At 42.6% G+C, this 23,187-nt stretch overlaps 1 protein-coding gene across 1 annotated transcript; it reads right to left on the reverse strand.

The window, feature by feature from the left end:
- Positions 1 to 1,352: 1,352 nt before the first annotated feature.
- ankrd33ba (ankyrin repeat domain 33ba) lies at positions 1,353 to 18,133 on the reverse strand. Its single transcript, XM_084566355.1, has 6 exons — positions 16,870 to 18,133; positions 6,993 to 7,122; positions 6,470 to 6,610; positions 5,494 to 5,635; positions 3,713 to 3,911; positions 1,353 to 2,352 (listed from the first exon to the last, which is right to left on the reverse strand). The coding sequence occupies exons 1-6, from the start codon at positions 17,305 to 17,307 to the stop codon at positions 1,810 to 1,812; spliced, it is 1,593 nt and encodes a 530-aa protein (XP_084422481.1). The 5' UTR covers positions 17,308 to 18,133; the 3' UTR covers positions 1,353 to 1,809.
- Between the last annotated feature and the right edge of the window lie 5,054 nt (positions 18,134 to 23,187).

Genomic DNA, 23,187 nt, shown 5'->3' on the forward strand with positions numbered 1-23,187 from the left:
AGCATGACCTAAATATTATCTGATGCATCCAGGGCCGACAGGTTTTGTCTCTCTTTCCCGGACATGCACGCTGCACTGCATTCAAGTGGGAGTGAAACTGTCAGAGCACAAACAACACATCTAAAATGACATGAACTTCATTCTATATTGAAAAGAAATCTTTCATAATTTAACAGAACAGCCTTACTGAATGACAGAAGACTAACACAGAAATCCATTGCAAGTTTTTATTCATAGTCAGTAAACCTTGGAAGACCCTTAGCTCCCTGCACACAGTAGCCATTGTGGGCCCTGACACTGCACTCCCAGCCTTTTCTGAAACATTTTCTTATGTTAATGCTAAATATGTTAATCCGGCTGCAGCCACTTAAGACTTTCCTAAGTACATGTGCAGTTGGCTCATCTTTTATCGTGTCCAGATGATTTCCTCTGGGCAGTGTCTAAGCAGAATGCCACTCTGAAGTCAATGAAGTTTATTTGAAGAAACGATTTGCCTGTGCAGTGTGCCCTCGTAACCCCTTAGCAACTCATCACCATGTATATTAGAGGCACACTCTTGGATGGCACTTAAGCTGCAATCGCCACAAGGAGTTAGGACCGTGAAATTGTGCTCTCGAAGTTCCCGACAATGTTATATCACTGCCGTCCCTGTGGCTCTGTGTTTAAATCGTGGTTCTCCATTTTCCTCTCCATTATTTTCACCGTTTCAGAGTTCAAACAGGAAACTGACCTTTTTGCTCTGTAATGGGATGACTGTTTTTTTTGTTCCGGGTTAGCACTTCAGTATTCATCCCTCCTAACACTGGGATTCATTTTTGTTTTCTTGTTTTATGACAAGATGAAAGTTAAAATGAGGCTTAATCACATGCACAATCACCGTTAGCAGAAGTGTTTATTTCGTTCACATCATCTGTACCCTGTATACACCAAGCTCACACATCCCAGTCATTGCACAGTCGCTAATCTAACCAGTGTCAGTGTGCTTTTGGATCGCAAACATTTGGGAAAATAAATTTGAACAATCTTCCCACCTTGTAAGATACATTTCAGACTTGGTCTCAAATGGTAAAAACTAGAAAACCTTGCATACATATCAGTGTGTGGAAAATGTTGAATTTAAAAAAAAAAAAAAACAAGTTTGTCATCAAAAAGCATTAAAATCTCTAATATAAAATATATATATATATATATATTATGCAAAATACATTCAGGGTTTGTCCATTTAAAACAAAACAAAAAGCATCTAAAAGTATTGCCTATACATATTCTCTACAAGACCTGCATTCAGATTGCTCAGGCAACATCAGTATTCTCCACTTAATGTTTTATTCCATAAAATGTTCAATGTTTTAAGTTGCTTCCAAAGTTTTTTTTTTTAGGCAGAAAGACAGACACAACTTCTGCTGGAAAGAATGTGTGTTATTAAATGTCTTCTGCTCCAAGACGCTACATACACTCTACCGTAATGAATTCCCAAAAGCGTAACAAAATATAGACCTGGCCATCCATTAAAAAGCAATAAATATTAAAAATAAATTAGCTAAAAACATTTCAAGTATCAAATCCCCTGGGTATCCGCTGTTTTGACATCACAAAGGACTCATTTTTAAGAGGCCACTCTGCATCCCCCCTTGCAAAACGCGAGCAGATGAAAGCAACCTTCTGCCCCCTGGAACACTGTTGTTAAGTCTACGCTCACCTTGAGCCACATATTGGTGGAAAACAGCAAAGCCAAATCTGATGTTGTGGCCTGTCCAGCTTTTGTTGTTTTGATTTGGGGGTTAGTGTAAATCTTCTGAGGTAATGATATTATTTCCTTTTCCCGGTAGCAATGTGTTTCTTGGTTGCAGCCTCCACCCTCCTCCTCTCAGCTTCCTCGGCTTTCTTCCTCTCTTCTTTTAGCTCTTTGTAGCGCCACTTTGGGATCTGCAGGAGGTGCCCTCCATCTTTGGTGCTGCTCTTCTTCCGAATCTTTTCCGGTTCGTAGGTGGATGGGGGGGCTTTGGACACCCTCACCTTGGGGATGCTGAAGCCCGGCCTGACGCTGCTCCTCCTGAGCACCATGTGCACGGGCAGCAGGCTGGTTCTCCGCAGTTCCATGGCTTCGTTATAAGCCACAATGCCCAGGCTGGAGCTCCTCTGTCGAGGCACCAGGCTCTGGGCCTGAAGGCTGGCTCGGCGGTCTACTGAGGTCTTGGGCACCAGTGTGACCCGAGAGTTCTGGAAGAGTTTGAGATGGCTGTCCACCCTGTCGGGGTTGATGGAGCGGAGCTCCTTGGCGCGCTGCTGGCGGATGATCTCAGGGACTGCATAGCACCGTTTGCCGACACTTGGAGGACTGTCAGGGCACACCTGAAACAAAACCAGCAGTGTCTGATTGGTATTACTTGTTAAAATTCAAGTTACAACAAAACAGTTGTGACTCATCACAGAATGGACATGGGCCTTCTGAGGGTGTCCTGTGATGTCTGGCAACAGAATGTTGTTAGTGAGGGCCTTTGGGTCGTATGGGTTGAGGGGAAGGGGCCTCTGTGGATCAGTTCGGGATATAGTGAATTTGGAGGCCAGGTCAACACCTTGTGCTGTTTTTCACGTTTTTTGAGTTGTTCCTAAACCATTGTGTGTGTTTGTCTGTGTCAGGCTGCATCCTGTTGAGGATGGCTGCTGCAATCAAGGAGTGTCATTGTCTGGTCTGGTCTAGGTGGGTGGTCCATGTCTAAGTAACATCCACATGAATACCAGGTCCAAAAGTTTCCCAGCAGAACATTGGATTGTCACAAGATGGTCAATGTCATTAACTTCTCCTGTCAGTGGTTTTAATGTTGTGGCTAATCGGTATATGTTTCTGTTACAGTCGGTGGTCTAGGCTAAATAACAGAAACACTTTTGTTTTTCATTCAATACAATTTAACAGCACCACAAACTAAAATCTACAAAATGATCATACAGTTGAATTACCACTTTTCTATTTCAACATAAATTGAACATTATGATGGTCTTGAAGGGTGATTTGGTACTGGACTCTTATGTCAGCATGCATTTGTTTCTAGTAAGTGTATAATATATATTATTATATATATATATTTTTTTCCTCAATAAGAAGCAGGGCTCAATCTTTGTTTTCACTTCTGCAGTGTGCTGTTAATCTTCCATGAATAACCTGCTTATCGGATAAGGCTGCCGTTAATTATACCCTTTAATTATTATGAACTAATCCCAAGAAAATACAGAGAATCTGTTGATTTAATAAAAGATTAATTAGTGGCACATTTATCCTCTAAAGTGTTATTACCACAATATTATCATTAGTGCTACAATAAACAGTAGAAAACTCTAAAATGGAGGTAATTTGCGCAGCGATGCAAATTTGAAGTCTGTGGGAGGTGATTTCCATACTGCACAAGAATGTTTGGCTCCATCTGAAGATAAGGAAGTGAGTTCTCCAACTACTTGATGATATGCACACAGCATGGGAAATATTGCAGAGCAGGGCAACTTCAAAGGCTCTGCTCACCTTAAAAATGCTTTCTTATCACATAGGGTAGTTCTAGCCATTGCCTCGCGCTATCTCGGCTTATGAATGAAAAAATGCCTGCTGTTGTGAGAGAGTAAATGAAGGGCATGAGGGTGGATCTATAGTCTGTGTGATGCTGATAAAGGAAGAAGAAAGGTATAATGCAAAACAAACATGTTTTCGAGCTTAATCACTCACTGTGTGACACGCCACGGCGATGAAAGGGCTCCTCATGGCGGTCGTAATGGAAACCATGTGGTCGATAACGCCTTGGTCCTCGGGGTTGGTGACATTTGCGATGTTGAAGACGGACCGCACGGTGTCTGACAGGCGCTTCAGACAGCCTCGGGGCTCCTGGGATTTGGCCACGAGGGACGCCAGTGGGGGCCACTCCAGACTGGAAGAGAAAGTTTGATATGAATCTCCTAATACAAAGAAGCGCTTAAAGGGCTTACTCTCCAAAATCAGCAGTCATAGCTTCTCCCCAGACTAATTTTATCTTATGCTTTTGAGCTGCTTAATGCACGTAATGCTGTACGCTCTGATCTTTCTGGTGAACCACATAGCTGCCTTCTTACATCCATCATTTTCTACATGTACTCATCTCCATCTCATCTGAGTTGTCCAGGATGTCTTTTCATCTCTTCATCCAGTGGCGGACCATCGGGGCCAGCAAACCCTTCTCTGCTGGCCTAAACTATCAAGATCACTGACTTAAATTTTAATATTTTCGCATTAATCATATTAAATTATTCCCAATAGCCTATGCTATTTATTTTATGACTTGTCTGTCTATCAGCTGCAGTGCTTCTGGCAGTGTAACTTTACATTAGAGCTTTTATCCAATTTCAGCCAGAGTCACAGAAATCTGCCTGGGCCTCCACAATTAAAACTGCAGGCAGCTGAAGCTTGAAACACACTGTAATGATGCTGTTCCTTTAACCAATCACATGTCAAGTTCATATTCTTAGGCCTTCTCTGTGGCCTACGGTAGCGTCAGCGTTTTCGTGTCCTCTGATTGGAGGGTCAGAGCTCCGTTTTAACCAAGCTAGCAGTTCATGTTCATCTGTTGTGAGCTGCACAAGCAAATTGTCCCGTTTTGATAGCTATTTTTTGATCCCACGATGGCGGAGGGAAGAGAGGCTATCGACTTGGTTGCAGATCGTATTAGAAAGACGTTTTCAAGGCAGACTTTGAAGGAAAACCTGGATATGATGAGGAAAGGCGGCCTAATCCCGGAGCTAGCTAGCCTTGGTTGACAGATTCAGAGGAGAACACTAAATTGTTTCTAAAGTTCTGGTGAGTAAAATGAAAATTGTGTATGGTGATGGTGTTTATAGCAGTGGTGTAATAACGATCGTTCATGTCAAGATGTGTTTTGAATAAGGTTGAAGGGCACTGAAGGCTTAGGCGGAAAACGCACGGGCCGCCACTGCCTTCCCCCGAGTCTCCACTTTTTAATATAGCTTGCTCTTTACTCCCAAATAATCTCCTCTTATTGAATTTTTCTTGCATGTCTAAATCCCCATGAGAAAGTGCAATGCTGCCGGAAGACACGGATGCTGAGATGATTTGTACATAACTACATAGTAGCTCGAAGGCTAGTCAGGAGTATGTATTTCCTACAGAGCCAGCTGGCAGGAATAGGCGATGTTCAACAGACAGCTCCTCGAGTGGCTGCTTTGTGGAGTTGCCCAGGTAGAGAAGAGAAACGCTTGTAAAGGAACTCAGCGCCTCCAGGCAAGAGATACATCACAGCGTCTCGTAATTTGGTTGCGCGCCATGTAAAGTTGCACAGCATGATTTAACTGTGAGTAATGCAGCCTCACTATCAAGAAGTTAGGAATATTTAGTTTGTACATGTAAATCTGTCTTCCTTCCTTCGACTACTTCCCTTGGTGCACACTTTAGAAAATACTGTAAGAAATGCTCCTGAAACGTTGCTCTTAAAATACAGACATGCTAGCTATGAGTTTTACCTGAACCTGTCATGGTACTGGCGTGGAGTGGGTCGCTCCATCAGGCGTGTCATCACCCAAGCAGTTTCATATCGGCCCGTAAACAAGGCCCACTCCCTGGCAGTCAGGTGGCGGCCGAAGTCCTTCGCGTTCAGCGCAGCTCCTGGTGGACACGAGGCACGAAGGAAGCATTTAATTTATAATACATACAGGAGGACAGAAAGAGTTATACAGAAGTTTGTGACAACAGTCTCGTGTCTGTCTCTGTGTGCGCTTATTCCAACTCATGTTAACACCACATTCCCCAGGAGTAAAGTATTAGATATGTGCAAGACATGTCCATTATGTTAAAATGTTCCACTAAGGTGCATCCTTATAGGTCCCCTTGATGAGCGGGGGACTCCATAAACTGAGGCAACAGTCCACAGATTCCCTGGCCTGTTCCATTTCCTGCATATCATCCCCTCCCGCTCATCCACAACTTCCTGGCTCTCTGTTTTCTGATCTATCCGATTAAGACCCAAAAAGCTCTTTTTTAAAGATTCTTAAATCAATTTGTCCATCTGTGCACCAGACTTCTGAACATTTGGTGATAATATGCTCCTGAAAAAAAATTCAGCAACTAGCAGCAGATTTCTGAGGTGTACCTTTTAAAATGTGCTGAGAGAAGCAATCACATTACACCAATCCGTGCTTCCCTTCACCGTTTACCCGTGAATTTTATCCTTGAATGATCAAGATCTTGCCTGCATCTCTTATTTACTGAGTTCCTATGACTGATCTCTGCCCGAGATCCTTTCCCAGGTTCAAAGTCTCGCCTGATCACTAAAAGTGACCAATCCTTTGCTGATTCCTCAGCTATACTCCCTTCTTAAGACTTGCTTTGGTAGTACAACTGTTTATTTTTCAGAGGTGGTATTTGTTGTAACCGTCTGTTTTTTATTGTAAAGCTCTTTGTAACTTCCCATTGACAAGTGCCACATAAAGTTCTCCTCACCTGCCATCATGAGCGAGCGCACGCAGTCCACCCTGCCCTGCATGGCAGCTTTCATCAGAGCAGTGAAGCCGTGACAGTTTCTTCTCTCTATGTCCAACCCAATGTAGTAGTTCAACAGATAGTTTGTGATTGTTATGTGGCCTGAAACAACAGAGGGACACGGGACAGTTACCGTGCAGTACATAAATCGAAACATACAGTCTAAAATCTATGCTAAACTGAAATGACTTGATTTGTCCACATTGGTTTGGATGTAAAAGATCCACATGCATACGGCCGGACACTCATCGCTTCTGTTTGTGTTGGGTAGAGCTAGTGCAGACTTGTCTGTGTGTTCATCTGTGTCAGCATTAGTGCCAAAAATGCCTGTATGTGTATGTTTGTGCGTGTGTGTGTCCAACTTTACAAGAAGCAGCCTGTCAGCGTCTGTATCTTGGTTTGTGTGTGTGTGTGGGTTTATGTGTGGGTTTGCGTGTGTGCACTAAGTCTATCCGGCATGTGAAATAGTCAGTTTGTGTGTTACCTGCTTGTGCAGCAGTTATGAGAGCAGTGTTCCCCTCGCTGTCCTGCCAGTTGACATCCAGATAGGGACACTGACACAGCGCTATGACGACGTCCACGTAACCTTGGTAACATGCAACCAACAGCCCTGTCTGAGGCAAAAAAGAAAAAAAAGGGGGACAGGAAACGTAGAGACAGAGGAGGGAAAGAGAGAGAATCAGCAAAAAAAATGTTAAGGTAAAAGAAACTGCAGTGAAGTGCTGACAGTGAGGAAGAATAGGAAGAAAATTGCGATCGAGGCTGTGTCAGTAAAGACCAAACAACACCAGGGGACCTCTGTGCATCTTCAAAAACTAATATATTTGATTAAACATGACATCTGTTTTGTTTTCACTGAGAGAACTTGAACTCAGTGGAAAAAAACAAGCATCCCCGTTGTGTACTCCTGCGTGGATGTGTATTCGAGCCCGAATAGGCTCGCCTTTTATACGCGCGTGGACAAACGTGTAAATGTTAGTCGGCGTGTGTGAATTTATGAGGCTTTGGGAGAGTGCCAGGCTGGAAAACTCCTGTAAAAAGTTGTGTACTTTCCGGAAGGCGCTCACTTCCCTGGCCAAGACAAACATGTTAACCACCAGAGCGAGAATAAATTTTGGAACAGAGAGTTCTCAACTGACGTATCGTATGCTAGGCAGCGTCTTTATGCTGCATATATAAATATTTCTATCAGGGAGAAGCTACAAGGATTACAGCCTCTCGCTTTACACCTAGCACACGAGTAAATGTAGTGAATAATCCGAGTTATGTGAAGGGAATGAATGAATGAACGAATGAATGCAACTTTCAAATGGACTTCGGGAGTTTCCTTTGAATGTGAGAGAGAAAATACCCCCTTATGCCCCATTAAAAATCCTAAATGATAAGATAAGTCTTATTTATCCCAGTGGGGAAAGTGGGGTGTTACGGCAGCAAGGAACAACAGTGCAAGATACAACATGATACAAAAAAATAGAAGAAGGTAGACAAGACTATATATAAAAAAGGAAATACGTTAAGGTACATAAAATACAGTAGTAGCTAACCAAAAGATGAAAAAACCAACTAGTGTAAATTGAGAGTGGAGGTGGTAAGGAGGCTGAATAATTATAATGACATTCATGAATATCATGAATAAAAACAAACTCCAATAGGAGTTGCACCAAGTATTGCACGAAAAAGACATGAGGTAATGACAGGGATGAGTTGGTATATGCATATGTATTACGCTCTTTGCACGTCCAAGGAAAGAAGCTCAGCAGCAGCAGTGCTAAGAAATGCTGATGTTAAAGAGTCTGACTGCTGCTGAGACAAAAGACCTCCAGAGGCGGTCCTTCATAAAGAGGGGTTGTTCCTGATGTTTGACGGTTTGGCTAGCATCCTCCTCTCCCCGACCTGCTCCACTGAGTAATAAAATTAGCAAGACTCTCCCCGTCGGGGAATCGAACCCCGGTCTTCCGCGTGACAGGCGGAGATACTGTCCACTATACTAACGAGGAGTCATAAGAGATTATTAATCTGTACGCCGGCAGACCCTACTGGGACTTTAGATGGAAGCTTCCATGTAAGGCTGGGAAAAGTAAGCCAGTCAGAGCTACTTCGAAACACACAGAGCCGGTGAAGCAGTTCAAATCAACGCGCTGTGTTAGATTTAACCAAATATCCTAAAATAAAACATGCAGAACTTGATGATCTTGGCTGCAGGTGATCAGGGCATGTTCGTAATCGAAGCTGGCCACATATCAACTATCACCTCCCACTGAAAACCCTACTGCCTCGACTCAAATAAAGATAAAGATTATATTTCTTTGTGCATATTCAGAACCAGAGTCCAAACTCTTCCAGCTGGAGTAAAGTATTACACTGTTTGGGTTGGTTGTCAGAAAGTGTTCCACATTTAATATTCCTCAAGCAGACTTGATTCATGAGCCTGCTTCTGTAACACGATGTTCTCTTCGTAAGAGCACTCATAAAATCTACTTGATTCTTCGCACCTCCTACTTCTTGGTTTCTGAGCACACTGTGTCACTCCCCTGAATTATTCTTCTCAGACTGGATGTGATCAAAAGTACGGCCTTACTAAAATTAATAAATACACTGATGAGGTGAAGATTGGTGAGGATAAGGCCTAAAGATCTACTGAAAGCTCACTAATCAGAGTTAAAATATAAGAACCTAAAGGATAGTTTAGTGGTAAACTATTTCAAAAAACTGCTTTAGCTTGAGCATGTTTTTATAACTGGGTGTGTGTATCCTATATCCCATTGAACACAGTGAAGGCAGGCATCAACAGGTGGAGGAAATATGGCACACCAATGACATTATCAAGAACATGAATCCTTCCAAAATAGATATCAAAAAAAGGGGGGAAACTGGTCAGGGAGGCTGTCAAGAGGTTGACAGCCACATAAAAGGAGCTGCAGCTCTTTTTGTCAAGTAGTGGTTGCTCCCTGCATGTCACAACTATTTCTCTATGCTTCATCTGTCTGGGCTATGGGGCAGGGTGGCAAGATGCAAGCCTTTTCTGATTGAAAACACATCCAAGCCTGTCTTCCAAAAAATGTTGTTACGGTCTGATGAGACAAGATTGGACTTTCTGCTGTAAAAGGTATGCTTTGCACATAAACAACACAGCACATCAAGTAGAAAAACTTTGCTCCTGGTATTTTTGTGGGTGTTACCGACACATACCATCACCCCCAGACAGGAGATACCTCCCCCATCAGGACAGTGTGCTCTGCCGCAACAGCTCAAGAATCATAAAAAGAGCCCAAGGCTTTGCATCCACTTGATGCAGTGGGAAAAGCCTGACCCATGGAGGCCCCAATCTGCAACTACCAGGACCCTAAAATTCACTGCCTGAAGGCTCATTTAGGGCACTGCAGGACACAGATGGCGTAACCTACGCACGTAGCCTACACCGGTGCGAGCCATTTATACTTATGCGCTCATCTGTCTGGCTGTAAAAACGCCACCCAAACATCCAGTCGGCGCTGTGTCTTTTTTGCCAGTTGAGTTAATTGTTGTTTCTGTTTCCTGTTTCACTTTCAACAACGGCAAGTGAAACTTTTTTGAATCTCCAAACCTCCTCAGTTAACCTTTGCTCAATGTGTTCCATCAAAACAATCAATTAGAAAATTGCAGAGATGGAGAAGCAGCCGGAAATACCAAAGCGGAAACACATTACTGAGTCGCCGCGGCGCCTAGTTACATTTCTGAGGAGGTGGCACAAATGTTGTGGCTGTGGTGTACGTGGTTTGTACAGTGGCCCAGTTAAACTACATAAGATACAACGTGTACATTAGAATTGGTTTCATCTGTAACACGAACTGAACTGCAAACTAAACCGAGTCAGGCTGTCAGCCAGCAGGAGTTACAGTCACACTAATGTTATCATCCCTTAGCGGGAAGGTGAACAAAGGTTCATTGGCGTAACCGTCGTCTGCCAGAAGTTCACTTACACTGGCACAGCTTCAGATAGCTCTTTCTGCTTGGACACTCTCGCGCAGACCTTGTCTATGTCTCTCTCACACTTTCTCACAAACACACACGCACACATTCCTGGCAACCCTCCAGCCTTGCAGTGATGTACTTTAACAGCATGCCCCGCAGCACGTCTGGAGCTATATCAGCCGTCTCACTGTGTCCCGTTTTTCCCTGCGAAACCTTTCTCACGCGCATGCATGAACACATACAAGCATTTAACGTAATTTTTTAAGTTGCTGGCATTAGACACAGGAAAATGTGTTACACCTCTTTGATTTTTACAAGTGGCTGCTGGCGATGACAGAGAAAGAAGAATTGGGGAGCACTGGCAAAATTCGCACGTAGCGTACAAATACGGATGAACTGAGAAATTGTGAGGGAAATGTTGTGCTACAAAATACTTAATTACTTATTCAGAGGCTAAGGGGGTGTAAATATGAGGAGGCAGATCAAGAATCCTTAAACAATGCCTAAAAGTACTTGCAGGAATCAATGTGTGTGTGTGGAAAGTCAGCGATACAGTAAAATGTAAACACTTGGAGCGTGAGAGAAAGCCTTACCGATAGTTTTCAAGGGGGGATTATTTATTTTGTATCTAGGCCAAATGAAGATGAAGACTCCCAATGGATGTAGACGCTATGTCCTCTCTGTGTGTAATCTCTCCTGTTACATTACATTGGATTGTGCAACCACGGTAAATGCAGGCTCTTGAAGTGTTCCTGACCATTTCTTTTACAACAGCCTGTTTCGTATAGAGAAAATAACACATTGTTCAGTGTTATTTTTTATGTGCACATGGTCCTAACACTCCATGAAACATGCTGTTTTGAAGCAAGATTACTAAAATGTATAGCTGGTAGGTAACATTAGTTATCTCTAAGTATCATGTATTAAGTATCGCCCATTTCCCATGAGACGTGACTTTGACATTTGCAAACGTTTACATAGTCATAACAAACCATACCAGCAGCTACCAATAGGCACCAAACTGGTAAATAAATTTGAATGAATGAAAAGTTGCATGTAAAATACCAAGGTTAGTGGGTTGTGTTGAGCACAAACACACTGGACTCATTATTAGCCTGTGCACACACACACACACACAGACACACAGGCACAAACTCACTAGTAAGTAAGTAATCTGGAGAATATCCAGAGCTAGGAATAGAAGGGCTAAGCCTTATCGGTCAGAAAGACAGAGAGAGAGAGAGAGAGAGAGAGAGAGTAAAGGGGAGGGAGGGAGAGACGTAACTGTGTACAGTTAATGTGGAACTGCTCTATAAACCGACTCTGAAGAGGATGACACAGTACCCGGTGTAACCCTTCAAATTCCTAGAAGCACTGTAAATACAGGTCCCCGAGCTTACGTGAAAAATGTTTGCACCGGCACCGTGACATCTTCGAATTAGCTTTAGCTGGTAAGAGAAAAAAGGATCTGCATCAGGGATACCGTAAGAAGACTGTAAACAATAATCAATTTTGCTTTTGCTCATTATTGGTTGGATAATGGATGGAGCTGCCTCAGATATTAGTGCTGTTTCAGCAGCTTTGTTAATCCCATCTTTTTTTCACCATGTGATCAGATAGTAGTGGGAACCTTTGCAACTTTCTATACATAAAAACAAATAGGATAGCATTCAGCAACATGCTTGAAAACCAGCACAGTCTACTGGCCAGTCACTTCAGAGGAACTGAGAGGCTGATGCTTTTGCAGTTTCCTTCCTCTTTAATAAACCGTTTTAACTTCCTGTTTGAGTCCAAGCTAAGGATTTGATCACACCCCTTTTTTTTCAATTTTCACAAGAAGTACTTACTTATGCAATCTGGCACAAACACACACAGTCTAGATACACCAGAAGCACAATATTGATTCAGACTACTAGGCCATGTTTGGGTCAATATCCTCCCTGTCTCTCTCTCTGTCTGCAGCCGAGCGTTCACATGCCTGTATCAAATCCGATGTGTATGACTGTCGCTTTGATTTTTCCACTCATCTGTATTTGCTATCAGCAGCCTCATGCTCGCCAGCGTCTGCAGTGCCAGATTTCTGTCTCTATCTGCCTGTGCCTCATTTGGTCTATCTGCCTGCTGGCCTGTTGGTCGATGATCAGCGCGCTGGTCAGCTGTTCGTTGTGCTCGTCGGGACGCACTGCGGTTGACTCTGTGGGCAGGGCTCTGCAGGCACAGCTGGAGCATACTGTATCTGTCCTGGTCGGTCACCTGATCCCAACCTATTTGGAAAATTTGATTGTGTTCTAAAGGAAGGGGAAAGTGTGTGTATGTGTGTGTGTGTGAGAGAGAGAGAGACAGGAACAAAGAGAGAGGGAGGTTGCAGCCAGGCTTGTGGCCTGATTTAAGCTGATTGGATTCTCTCTCTCTATTTACGTTTGTGTGTGTGGGTGTGTGTGTGTGCGTGTGCGTGTTTTGTTTTATTGAGTTTTTACGCAACCATGACTTACCCAAATGACTGTGAGGGAACCACACAGTCCTAAACGAGGTAAAATGTGCCCGAGGACAGTGAGAAACTAATTTGATGCACGGCATTAACACACACGTCACACACAGACAGCACTCAGAAGAGATAGCCCTGACGTCTTCTGCCTTCCAACTAACTTTTACATCGGTATTCCAATAGTTCACCCATCCATCACATCAGCCATTCAAGCTGCAACAATGAGACTATATGGACTCTGACAGCGATAGTTACTGTGCTGTAATAATATACTAGGAGAATGAAATACACATGCTTTCCTGTGACCTGTAAAATGTCTCGTCATCACAGGCTGTGTTTAGTGAAAACATGAACTGCTTCACCCTGTCTTCTCTAGACACAAAGACAGACTCCTGTCTGTTTACATCAGTAACTGCTGGGCTTATTATATTCACATTCTGATTCCAGGTAAGTTTCAACAAGTGCACTTTAAAGTAAAGTTTTATTGCCTTTCTAGGGCTGAGCGGAGATGAAGCTTTGCAATAAACCTTCTCAATGTACTGAAATTATAATATCACAACTGCATACTGACAATTGATGACACAAATGTTTAAGCATAAAATAAAATACAAGGAAAGCGCATTCATGTCCAGGAAATGTAGCAGATGTCTACTTGCAAAACGCAAAACCACCAGTTTGCAAAATGCAGAACCGAGTTCTGGACAACAGTTTGGTAACTGAGCATGACCTCTAAAAATAAAAACCAGAGTCATCATTATTAGCAAGGAGGGCACAAACCAACTTGTGCTTAAAAACAACAAAAAGAAATTTCCATGAGCTGGAGTTCCTTGAATGGCCACTAGAGGCTGGCTCAAAAAGCGAGTCAACACCCGTTGACCCAAATGCTGAAAGGTCCAAATTTACAGCAGAAAACGTGTTTACAGCTAGCTTCACAAAATATAGCTCTCTATATTTAATTTTGCAATTCATTTCAAGGGAACAGAATAAATTTTTTTTATATATATATTCCCCGTTTAAATGAATTAACTGGGTTTTTCCACTTCGTGTGACAGGTGGGTGCCATCAGAGGTCGTCAGCTCTTTGCCTCAGCTCTACTCATGCACCAACTCTTTGCCCTTTTTTTTTAGACTAGCCAGGAGTTAGGTGGGGTGAAAAGAAGGCAAAGCCTGGAGACACTGACAGTGACCTTCAGAAGGGCTCTTCGAAAAACCTATGGGTAACATCATGACCCATTTTTATAAACAGTCCATATACTCTACAGAATACTAATTAAGCTTTGAACAGCACGTTCTGAACAAGTTTTGCACAGCCACACAACTGCAACTGCACTATGCATAAACCACATTATCAAATACTGTAAATATAATTCACAACCTCTACTGTATTTCTTTCTCAAGACTAACAAACCACTCCACATTCCTATATAAGCTGCTGATAAGTGAAAGGGGAAATGGAGTGCATAGTGTACATGCAGGTCTGCAATGTAACACCCTTCTTTGTCTTACACGCACACTTTGTCAAGCTGTCTGCTATTTTAGGATCTTGACATCTGCGTCGGGATGTGTTTCCAATGCATGTGTTACCTAACCTGTATTGTGTCTCTAAGTGTGTGCACGTCCCCGAGGTCAGAGTGTGAGGCAAAGTCAATTGTGAATGCACAGGCGCACATCCGAGTTATCTCGACAAACACAACTGTCTTTCTCTTCATCTCTCACTGCGTCACGCACACACCCAGACAAACACTATACGCAAACATGTACCTCAGGGTTGCTTGCCAAAATAAATCAAGTGCCTTTAGGACCTTTGACCTTTGCTTCCGGGTCCTGCGCAGCGTGTATGTATAGCGTGTCATTCTGTCATAAGAATAAATACAAAGTCACACACTGTTTGAATTACACATTTAAGTTCTGCAAGTAGAAATGCTGAAAAACTCAACTACAGCTCAGTGTACAAAGTTTTAAAATCATTCTGGTTGCAGACACTTCACAGATATCCCTTTATTATTGAAAAAAATAGTGCAACACACACTACAGGATATCATTTTGATCAGGATGCATTAAACACATCCTGATCTGCCAGATCAGGATGTGTTTAATGCATCCCCTTGCATGATCTCATAGAAGAACGGATGTAAACTAAACAGGAATTGTGCTGCAAAAAGAAATAGCTATAGACCTACTGATTCACCCTCGGCTCCAGTAGGTGTCTGTGATTCTGCCAATACAGTTCAGATATTGTTCAGTATGCCAACTAACATTACCCTAGATGGCTACGACAGCTGTTGCTGCTCGGTGTCCTTGTAGATTTGTCTCTCTCATTGGTTTGTGAAAGTACTGACGTAACCATCCAGAATTGAAATCCTAAATATCAAATGTTTAATATTAGCCCGAACAGTTTGCATGTGGTTAGGGGAGTTTAATAGCGGATCTGTAATGTGACATCTCACATTACCAGATAATCTGAGCCAACCCTTTGGACATATTTCTCCTCTGATTGTGAGGAGGGTTTAATCTGGGAATAAATCAACCAGAAACTCTTCTAGTCTGAGCCTGGCATAGGGAAGAAATGTTGGGATTGTTATGATGTTATTCTGCTCTTCCTTCCCATGTTCTCAGCACTGGTTAGACAATGTATATGCAGAGAAATAAGGACACAGGGCAGAAGATGAAGGAGGTTAAAGAACAGAGAACAGAAAATTGGCTCTAGTTTGAAGATGCAAGTTTGTGATGTAAGCCAGAAATATGAAAACAGAAACCACCTGCATATGCAAAGCAGTGAAACTCCTCCTTCTACTCAAAACTATGCATATTTCAGTTTTTCTTTAATTTCTTAAGATATGGGAAAAAAGTGCTTTATAAGCTTTTACTTGCTGTAAGGTAACAAAGTACCATAAATAAAACACACTGAGGAGCAGGGATGAGATTAATGTCCAGCGTGGAGTTCATTCTCAGCCAGTTCGATGTTTGCCAAATTCCAGATTAGCATTTCATCTCTATGGATTTATCACGTTGCCTTGGGCTGTTTGATAGGAGTGAACTGATATGAAAGTTATGAATGGACACGTACATTGATTTCACTGCAAATAAGAATTTTTGGAGTGAATGTTTTGACAGCGATATCATTTTACCACATTTGTTATGCATTGTGCAGTTTCCAGGTTTAGATATTGATCATATTCTCTAATACAGTTTTGCTGTATATTTGCAGACCGGTGCACTGTGCATATAACGGAAACCGACACCGTCACTAATGTGGAATTTATGGCTTTAAATTGCATATTGGGTCATTAACAAAACCAGTCAAGTTGCTCTAAGGCCTTCTCATTTCTTCAATAAATAATATTTTCACCCGCAAATGGCCATGTGCACACACAGAGGATGGTGTGTTCTACTAACCCAGAGGTCTGCCGTCACACATACACACTCCGACCTGTAGGTTTGTGTGAAAAATAGTGGAGGATAAAGGTGTGGATTCATTATGAAAACATTTTTATGGCATTTATTTTATTCAAGCAAATATTTTTTAAATAAATATAAAACCATTACAAGCCACAGTCCTCTAGGCCTGACTTCCACATGACAGAGGCCTATATTAAAGGTATTAGAGGTCTGACCAGATCTTTTCCCTAGGCCTGGAAATAGGTAAGTAAGCCAGAGCAACAAGCTCAGACTTAATTATATCAATAGCTTCTGGATGGGATGGGTCTTGGCTGAACTTGTTGCACTCTCTGGCACCAAGCAGGGCCTAAGTCGTGTTTCGGTTTAGTGCTCAACATATTAAGGTGCCCTATAGTTTTTGAGCAAATTCCTTTAACTTCAACAAAGCCTTGCCACATAAGTCTGCTTTGAGATGCATGTGCGTGTACAGCCCATGTGACATTGTGGAGCAACTGGTGAGAAGTTGTGCAAAGTTTCGTGTTTCATACCTTGTTGTTCCTGTCAGTCTGCTTGACCTCCTCCTCCTTCACACCATGCCGGATCATCATCCGGACGATTGCCGCGTTGTTGGTGCAGCACGCCTGGAAAAAGGACAGCGGCTTCGGGCTATCCGGAGACGGAGTGCGCTCTGAGTCCGCGAACACGTCATCCGGTGGATAGAAGGAGTCGTCCGATAAGATGCTCCGACAATCGTCCAAGTCCTCGAAGTCAACTTCCTCGAATTCATCGTCGTCCTCCTCGTCTCCGTCGTCCTCTTCGTCGTCCTCTTCCTCCTCGCAGGAGCCCAAGTAGTCCTCGTCAGAGTTGGACGGAGGCTCCTCGGTTATGGTCGGGTGGCTGTGCCCGACTTTTTGCTGATGTCGGAGATGTTTGACCCGGACCGACGGGACGCCTCCTCCATCCCTGTCGTCCGTAATCAGCACCATCTAACCCCCAAGCCTAGGGCACTGTCCTCGGGGTAGAGCGCAGCCTGGCACACAGGGCGCAAGCATGGGACTGCCTGTCTCTCCAAGACGAGAATCCAACTCGGAGTTCAAAAAAGAAAAAAAAGTCACTCACATCTCACACGGGAGACTAAACTGCACAAACTCCTCGATTTGTGGTGTCATACTAGCTGAACGGCTTGCGCGACAAGTTCATCACCAAACCATCAGTCATCTTTGGAGAGCTGTGGATGTGACGCCCATTCGCGGCGCGAACGTCCCACGAAGTGAGGTTTGCTTTCGCACGTCCACAAACGAAACCACGCGGAGTTGTAACTGTTATCCGGTGCGAGAGCGTGAATCTAAGGGTATTTCAAGAAGTGGCGCTGCAGCAGAAAGTATGCGCGCACGACTGTCCCGTGTAGGGCGGAGAGAGACAGCAGCCTGTTAACCCACAGTCGCCTAATCCGATTAGACGCGCCTGGGACCTCTCTCTCTCTCTCTCTCTCTCTCTCCCTCTCTCTCTCTTTGTGTGTGTGTACTAATAAGAGATTAATTCTACTTGGAATTCTACTATATTCCTAGAATATTCATAGGGATTTAGTCTATGTTAGTTAGTTTACGTGCGTATATATTACTTCGGTATATAATTTGAATTCAGAGACAGCTACTTGCAATATTTCCTGGAAACAAGCATTAAAATATTCAAATTTTTAGATTTGCTCAGTTTCCTGTTTGCACTGTTAAAAAAATATATATTTTAAGACCAATGATGAACCGAAACTAAAAGCAAAATTACAGCCGAGTATGGTGCTTTTTGTGCTCTCTGAGATGAAAAAAAAAAATTCCCCTATGAGTATGAGTTTATGTCATTTGATTTATGGAAAACAACACTTGAGCGGGGAAAACCAGCCTTCAAGCACCATCCCAGGATGACTCATTTTTCTTTGAATATCTACAAAGCCTCACTCTACTGTAAACTCACAGGGGCACGCCAGCTTTCAGGCTAATGAGGCAGAATGAGGCATTCAAAGGATTTTCATTATTAAGATGATCGTGGCACACGGGTTGCATTTTCACATTTAGTGTGATTCCGAGATGATATATATTATATTATAAAAAAACAGCCTTGGCACATTCTGCTCAGCTCCTCTGTCTCTTTCATTTTCTTGGCCACCATCCAGTCCAGATAACAGAGCCGCAGATTGGGCTTCATTAAGAGTTGGCTTGTGTGTGCACTTCTGTGTTTAATCTCTGGAAAATTCACACTAAATTGAAGGGAAATGATTTTCATCTGCTGGGCAGGAGAAAATGACAAGCTTGTTTTAAAGCTTAACAAAAAAACTGCACTGAAAATTATTTGGCCTAACAGTTGCGCAGCATCACTTTTATTCCTGAAAATCTATTTTTGAAGAATATAGATGCACTATGCCACTACGCTTTCATAGCTCCTGTGGACAATTTCTCAGAGAATATGTGCTGCTCAAATACCACAATATTCTGACAGGCTAGATTCAATAACATCAGTTTGCTGACATCAGCTGCTGTGGAAAAACCAAGTCCATAACAGTCCCTGTGTGTACCCATTATTATGATACCTTCATCTACACCCAGCTGAGAGCCCTGCTCTCCTGGGCTCCTCCATCTCCATTGGTATCTATGGTGTCGGTCTGCTGCTGTGTGGGTGACTGTCAGCGTTAGCACTTGGAGAGACATGTGAGGTTTCACTTCGTGGTCAAGCCACGGAGGACTCACGGACACCAGAGTAATAGATGGCAAACTATTCTCATCTTTAGGTATGATTAGTTAATAAAAAATAAACAAAAAATCTAATGCCATTATGAAGGCTGAATGGGATTGTTGGGCAGCACAGCGGTGTGGTGATTAGCACTGATGCCTCACAGCATGGGGCCTTTCTGTGTGGAGTTTGCATGGAAGGTGAAGCACGTGCAAATGTTCCATGGCTTTACAGCAAAGCCTTTGTATACTGTAGTTTGGATGGTTACTTGCATTTCCTGTCATTGTGTTTCTGCTTATCTTTAGTTATTCTCACCTCTTTCCTCAGTATTCTACTTTTGGTGTAAGATCACACATGCAGCTGTCTGCTTTCATAATCACAATGTTTGGGGACTTTCTGTGTGGCATTAGGTTCACTGGTGATTCTAAATAAGCCCTAGGTGTGAATGTGAGTGTGAATGGTTGTCTGTCTCTCTGTGTTAGCCCTGCGATAGACTGGTGACCTGTCCAGGGTGTACTCCACCCCCACCCGATGACAGCCGGGATAGGCTCCTGCCCCCCCCCCCCCCCCCCCCCCCCCACGACCCTTCAGAGGACAAGTTACAGTAAATGAATGTTTTGTTTCCTTCTAATGCAACACAGTTCAAAAAAAACCCACAAAATAACTGCTAAGTCATGAAGTAGGATTTATTGCAGGGCGGCTGTATCAGAGCACATTACGTTTATCTAAGTAGCCCTAGCAACCCCTAGGTTTTTAAGAATTTGCTGTATAACTATGTGATACAGTACACAGTATGTGTAGCCCTACCCTTGATTTAAGGTCCCGTTCACACCTGCCATTATAATGCGTCATGGGTGATCCGATCACAAGCCGTACAGGTATGAACACAGACCAAGATGCTATGCATTCAAAGTTGTGATCCAGTTTTGCATCCTGATCCATCCCTCTGTATTTCTAGTGCTCCTCACAGAAATGTTCAGTGGAATAAAGCAACAATTCACTTATAGTAAAAAAGAAAATTGGCACGATATTGCTTGGCAATAAACGTGTCTTCCAGCGAATAAAGCTGGATAACTACAGCCCATTAGGGATTCGTCAGTATTCTAAATGCCTCAATATTGCAAGTTGTTTCACAAAGCACTCGATTTAGTGTGGTAAGCACTTAGGAAAGCTGTTTGCGTTTTTTTATATTATTCCCTGCCTCGTCAGTGTTTGTTCTCTATCACGTTATGGGGAGTTTCAACAGCTGTATCATGAATTCAAATAAAGCACTAATCCTCAAAGTTTATGTGGGGGTGGGGGGGCCTTTACCCCAGGCAATATGGATATGATGAATACTGACATAGGAGACTTTGATGGTTGATTTAGGGTAAGAACTCTTCAGCTCTTTCATAGGTTTATTTTAAACACGGAGGCTTGAGTCGGCGCCGCAGCTGTTGGGAAATTTATGTTTGAGTTAAGGACACGTTAGAGCGGCAGATGTGTGCTGATATGAAGACTTGATCTGAGATCCCCTTCCCATATGTGCTACGTACAGCATGCAAAGCCTAAACACAAAAACGCTGCATGTCATAGAGCGCCGCACAACACAAATCAGATTTGCAGTGTTCTCTTTGATGCACTGGAAACATATTCATATTCTGCCATGTGCACTTGTTGTCATGTGAGACTTAGACATGCTGTAAATAGCACATTAGCAGCGCCAGCCCTTGCACAGCCAATTGCATTAGCTCAACCTGAGCTCAGAAGAAAAAATCTTAATCCCTCGGACAGATAATCAGAGTGAGCTGACTGGAGGCTCTCTGTGAATGCGTGTAAGTGTCATGCAGATAGTGAGGTTTATACTGATCCGTTAAATCTTCCCTGCAAAACTCCAAAGGTGTACACAATATAACCCAAATTTGAACATACAGTTTTAACTCAAAATTTAAGAGCAGCTTGTGGGCATTAGAGTCTCTCAGCTCCTCTTGACTGCACCTGCTTGCTGACCTGCATCCCACCCTGCAGTCAGCACAATAATTCTGTCATATTGCATAAGCATTTTTGCAACCTGCTGTAGCTCTGTTTGCAGATTATGTAATCAGTCCTAAGCAGAATGATCACTGGGTGTGCAGGCAAGGGAGAGAAAAACTGCACATCTTCTATTCTCGATAAGTATGAGTCAAGCTCACTTAGTTACTCAAACATGGACAAGCTGTGGGACACCAAAATGCCACCTCAGAGTGACTGTGTAAAATGTGCTTATGAACATGAGCACAGAGTGACGATGTCCCCATAATTAAGCAGCAAAATTTGCTTTTAAAGGAACAGGAAAAAACAACAGACGGTTAATTAAAAAAAATCCGGGATTTTGAGTTATTTTGCAAAATAGAAAATGTCCGAAATGCAAATTTGTGGAGATCAGTGCTTATTTTCTTAGATAACACCTAATTTGCATATTTAAAGATACAATTTGAGGAAGCTTGTTGTGTAAACACAATTTTCTGAATGTAAGAAATTAATTGGGGTTTCACGATGATGTACACTAAATGATGGTTTCTAATATAAATGTATGGACTTTTAAGATAATTAGGCAATTTTTCAAAATCCTAATTTTTTATTCTCTGAGCCAGAAATCTTCTCTTTAGTGGTTCTTGCATGCACAAAAAACTTCCAGTTTTATTTCTGTCTACTGTAAATTCTCAACATTTTAAGAGAAGTTTGTTCATTTATCATTTCTGGCCTGTTTATTTATTTTAATCACAAAAATATGATGGAAAAAAACCCAAATTGACTTAATCTAGGTGATAAACTTCGAACGTTTCATGGTGATGTCTGTGAAATCGTGACACTTACTTCATTTAAAAGGGCAACCGTTGATCAAAATTTAATATGTGCCTGCATGCACCTCATGAGCACAACCTGGCCTTGCCGCTGGTAAGGTTTAAACAAGCTCCAGTATCCTTTCCTGCTTACAGTCATTCATGTATCCCCCCCTGAAACCACAAACAGCCAAAACACCCACACACATCGTGCTCTCTTCTGCGGCATATAGCTGGAGTCCTGCACAAAGATCTACTATGAGCCTCCTCTGGACACAAGCACTGAACTGTTAGGTTCGTGTATGTGTGAGAAACGAGGTGCAAATGTGGCCAAAATCAAGTGTTTACGCGACTGGTCTTTAACAGGGCTGTTTATGACAGGGCTGTTTAAAGATTTGCCTTTAAATGTTGTTTTTCCTCTTCACGGCGCAGGCCTCATGCGCTGATGATTAATAGCTTGATTAGAAACTCTTGATACTATTGGATAATCAGTTAATGAGACCGGGACAGACGACACTGTCTGTTCAGAAGGGCAACACTTAAAGCTTTTGTTCCCAATTGAATAGGGGAAATTCAATAGTCCTCGAGTGGTAATTAACTAATTTTAATCAGCCAGCGATGGCCCTTAATTAAGTTCTTTTTGGAATGTGTGTTCATGTGTATAAAAACAATCCTCAACCACAGCCCGGACAAATCGACTTTATTATTGGTGGCGTGTTCCACAAATGTTGTCAGACCAAAGCCAAAATCAGTGTTAATTATAAATAGACACAAAAACATGACACAGAATTAAACAATGCAACAGTGTCCTTCAATAACAGATAAGTGTGATGACACAAAGGGGTACTACAAGGTAAAAGTCCTCTTGCAGAGGAACCTTTCCGTGTGTTATTTAAGTTCTGTATGTGTGTCAGTTCTCTTGTACACAATCATGCACATAACCTCATTGTAAAGTTAGATTAATATATATTATATGCTTATACGTGTAAATCCATACCCTACACTGAAGCCTGACATGTACCTCCCCATGTCACTATGACACTGACCTCAACAACTGTGATTGGTCCAAATGTCCTCATCCGTGTCCCTACATGACCGGACAAGCGCAGAGGAAATTCAACGTCCTCCTGCCTCATCCACCCCATCCTATACAGTAAACATTGTGCAACATTTATTAGCTCATTAGCTATAAGGAGCCGACCAGTTCCTGCAACCACTGTTTGAAAGACACAAAGAAACTCAACACAGAAATCACACTAATTACTATAGCATTTTAGTATCATTATTACCGAACAATAACCAACACACCAGCGCAAAATACAAATACAACGGTACATCTAAAAC

Source organism: Chelon labrosus (genome assembly GCF_963514085.1).
Source record: "Chelon labrosus genome assembly, chromosome: 18".
Lineage (NCBI taxonomy): Eukaryota > Metazoa > Chordata > Actinopteri > Mugiliformes > Mugilidae > Chelon > Chelon labrosus.

Coding starts and splice junctions, on each gene's coding strand:
- ankrd33ba (XM_084566355.1), bottom strand. CDS start 17,307: ATGGTGCTGATTACGGACGACAGGGATGGAGGAGGCGTCCCGTCGGTC. Junction 5,636..6,469: donor GCGCTCGCTCATGATGGCAG/GTGAGGAGAACT, acceptor CGTGTCCACCAG/GAGCTGCGCTGAACGCGAAG. Junction 2,353..3,712: donor TCGCCGTGGCGTGTCACACA/GTGAGTGATTAA, acceptor GTTTTGTTTCAG/GTGTGCCCTGACAGTCCTCC.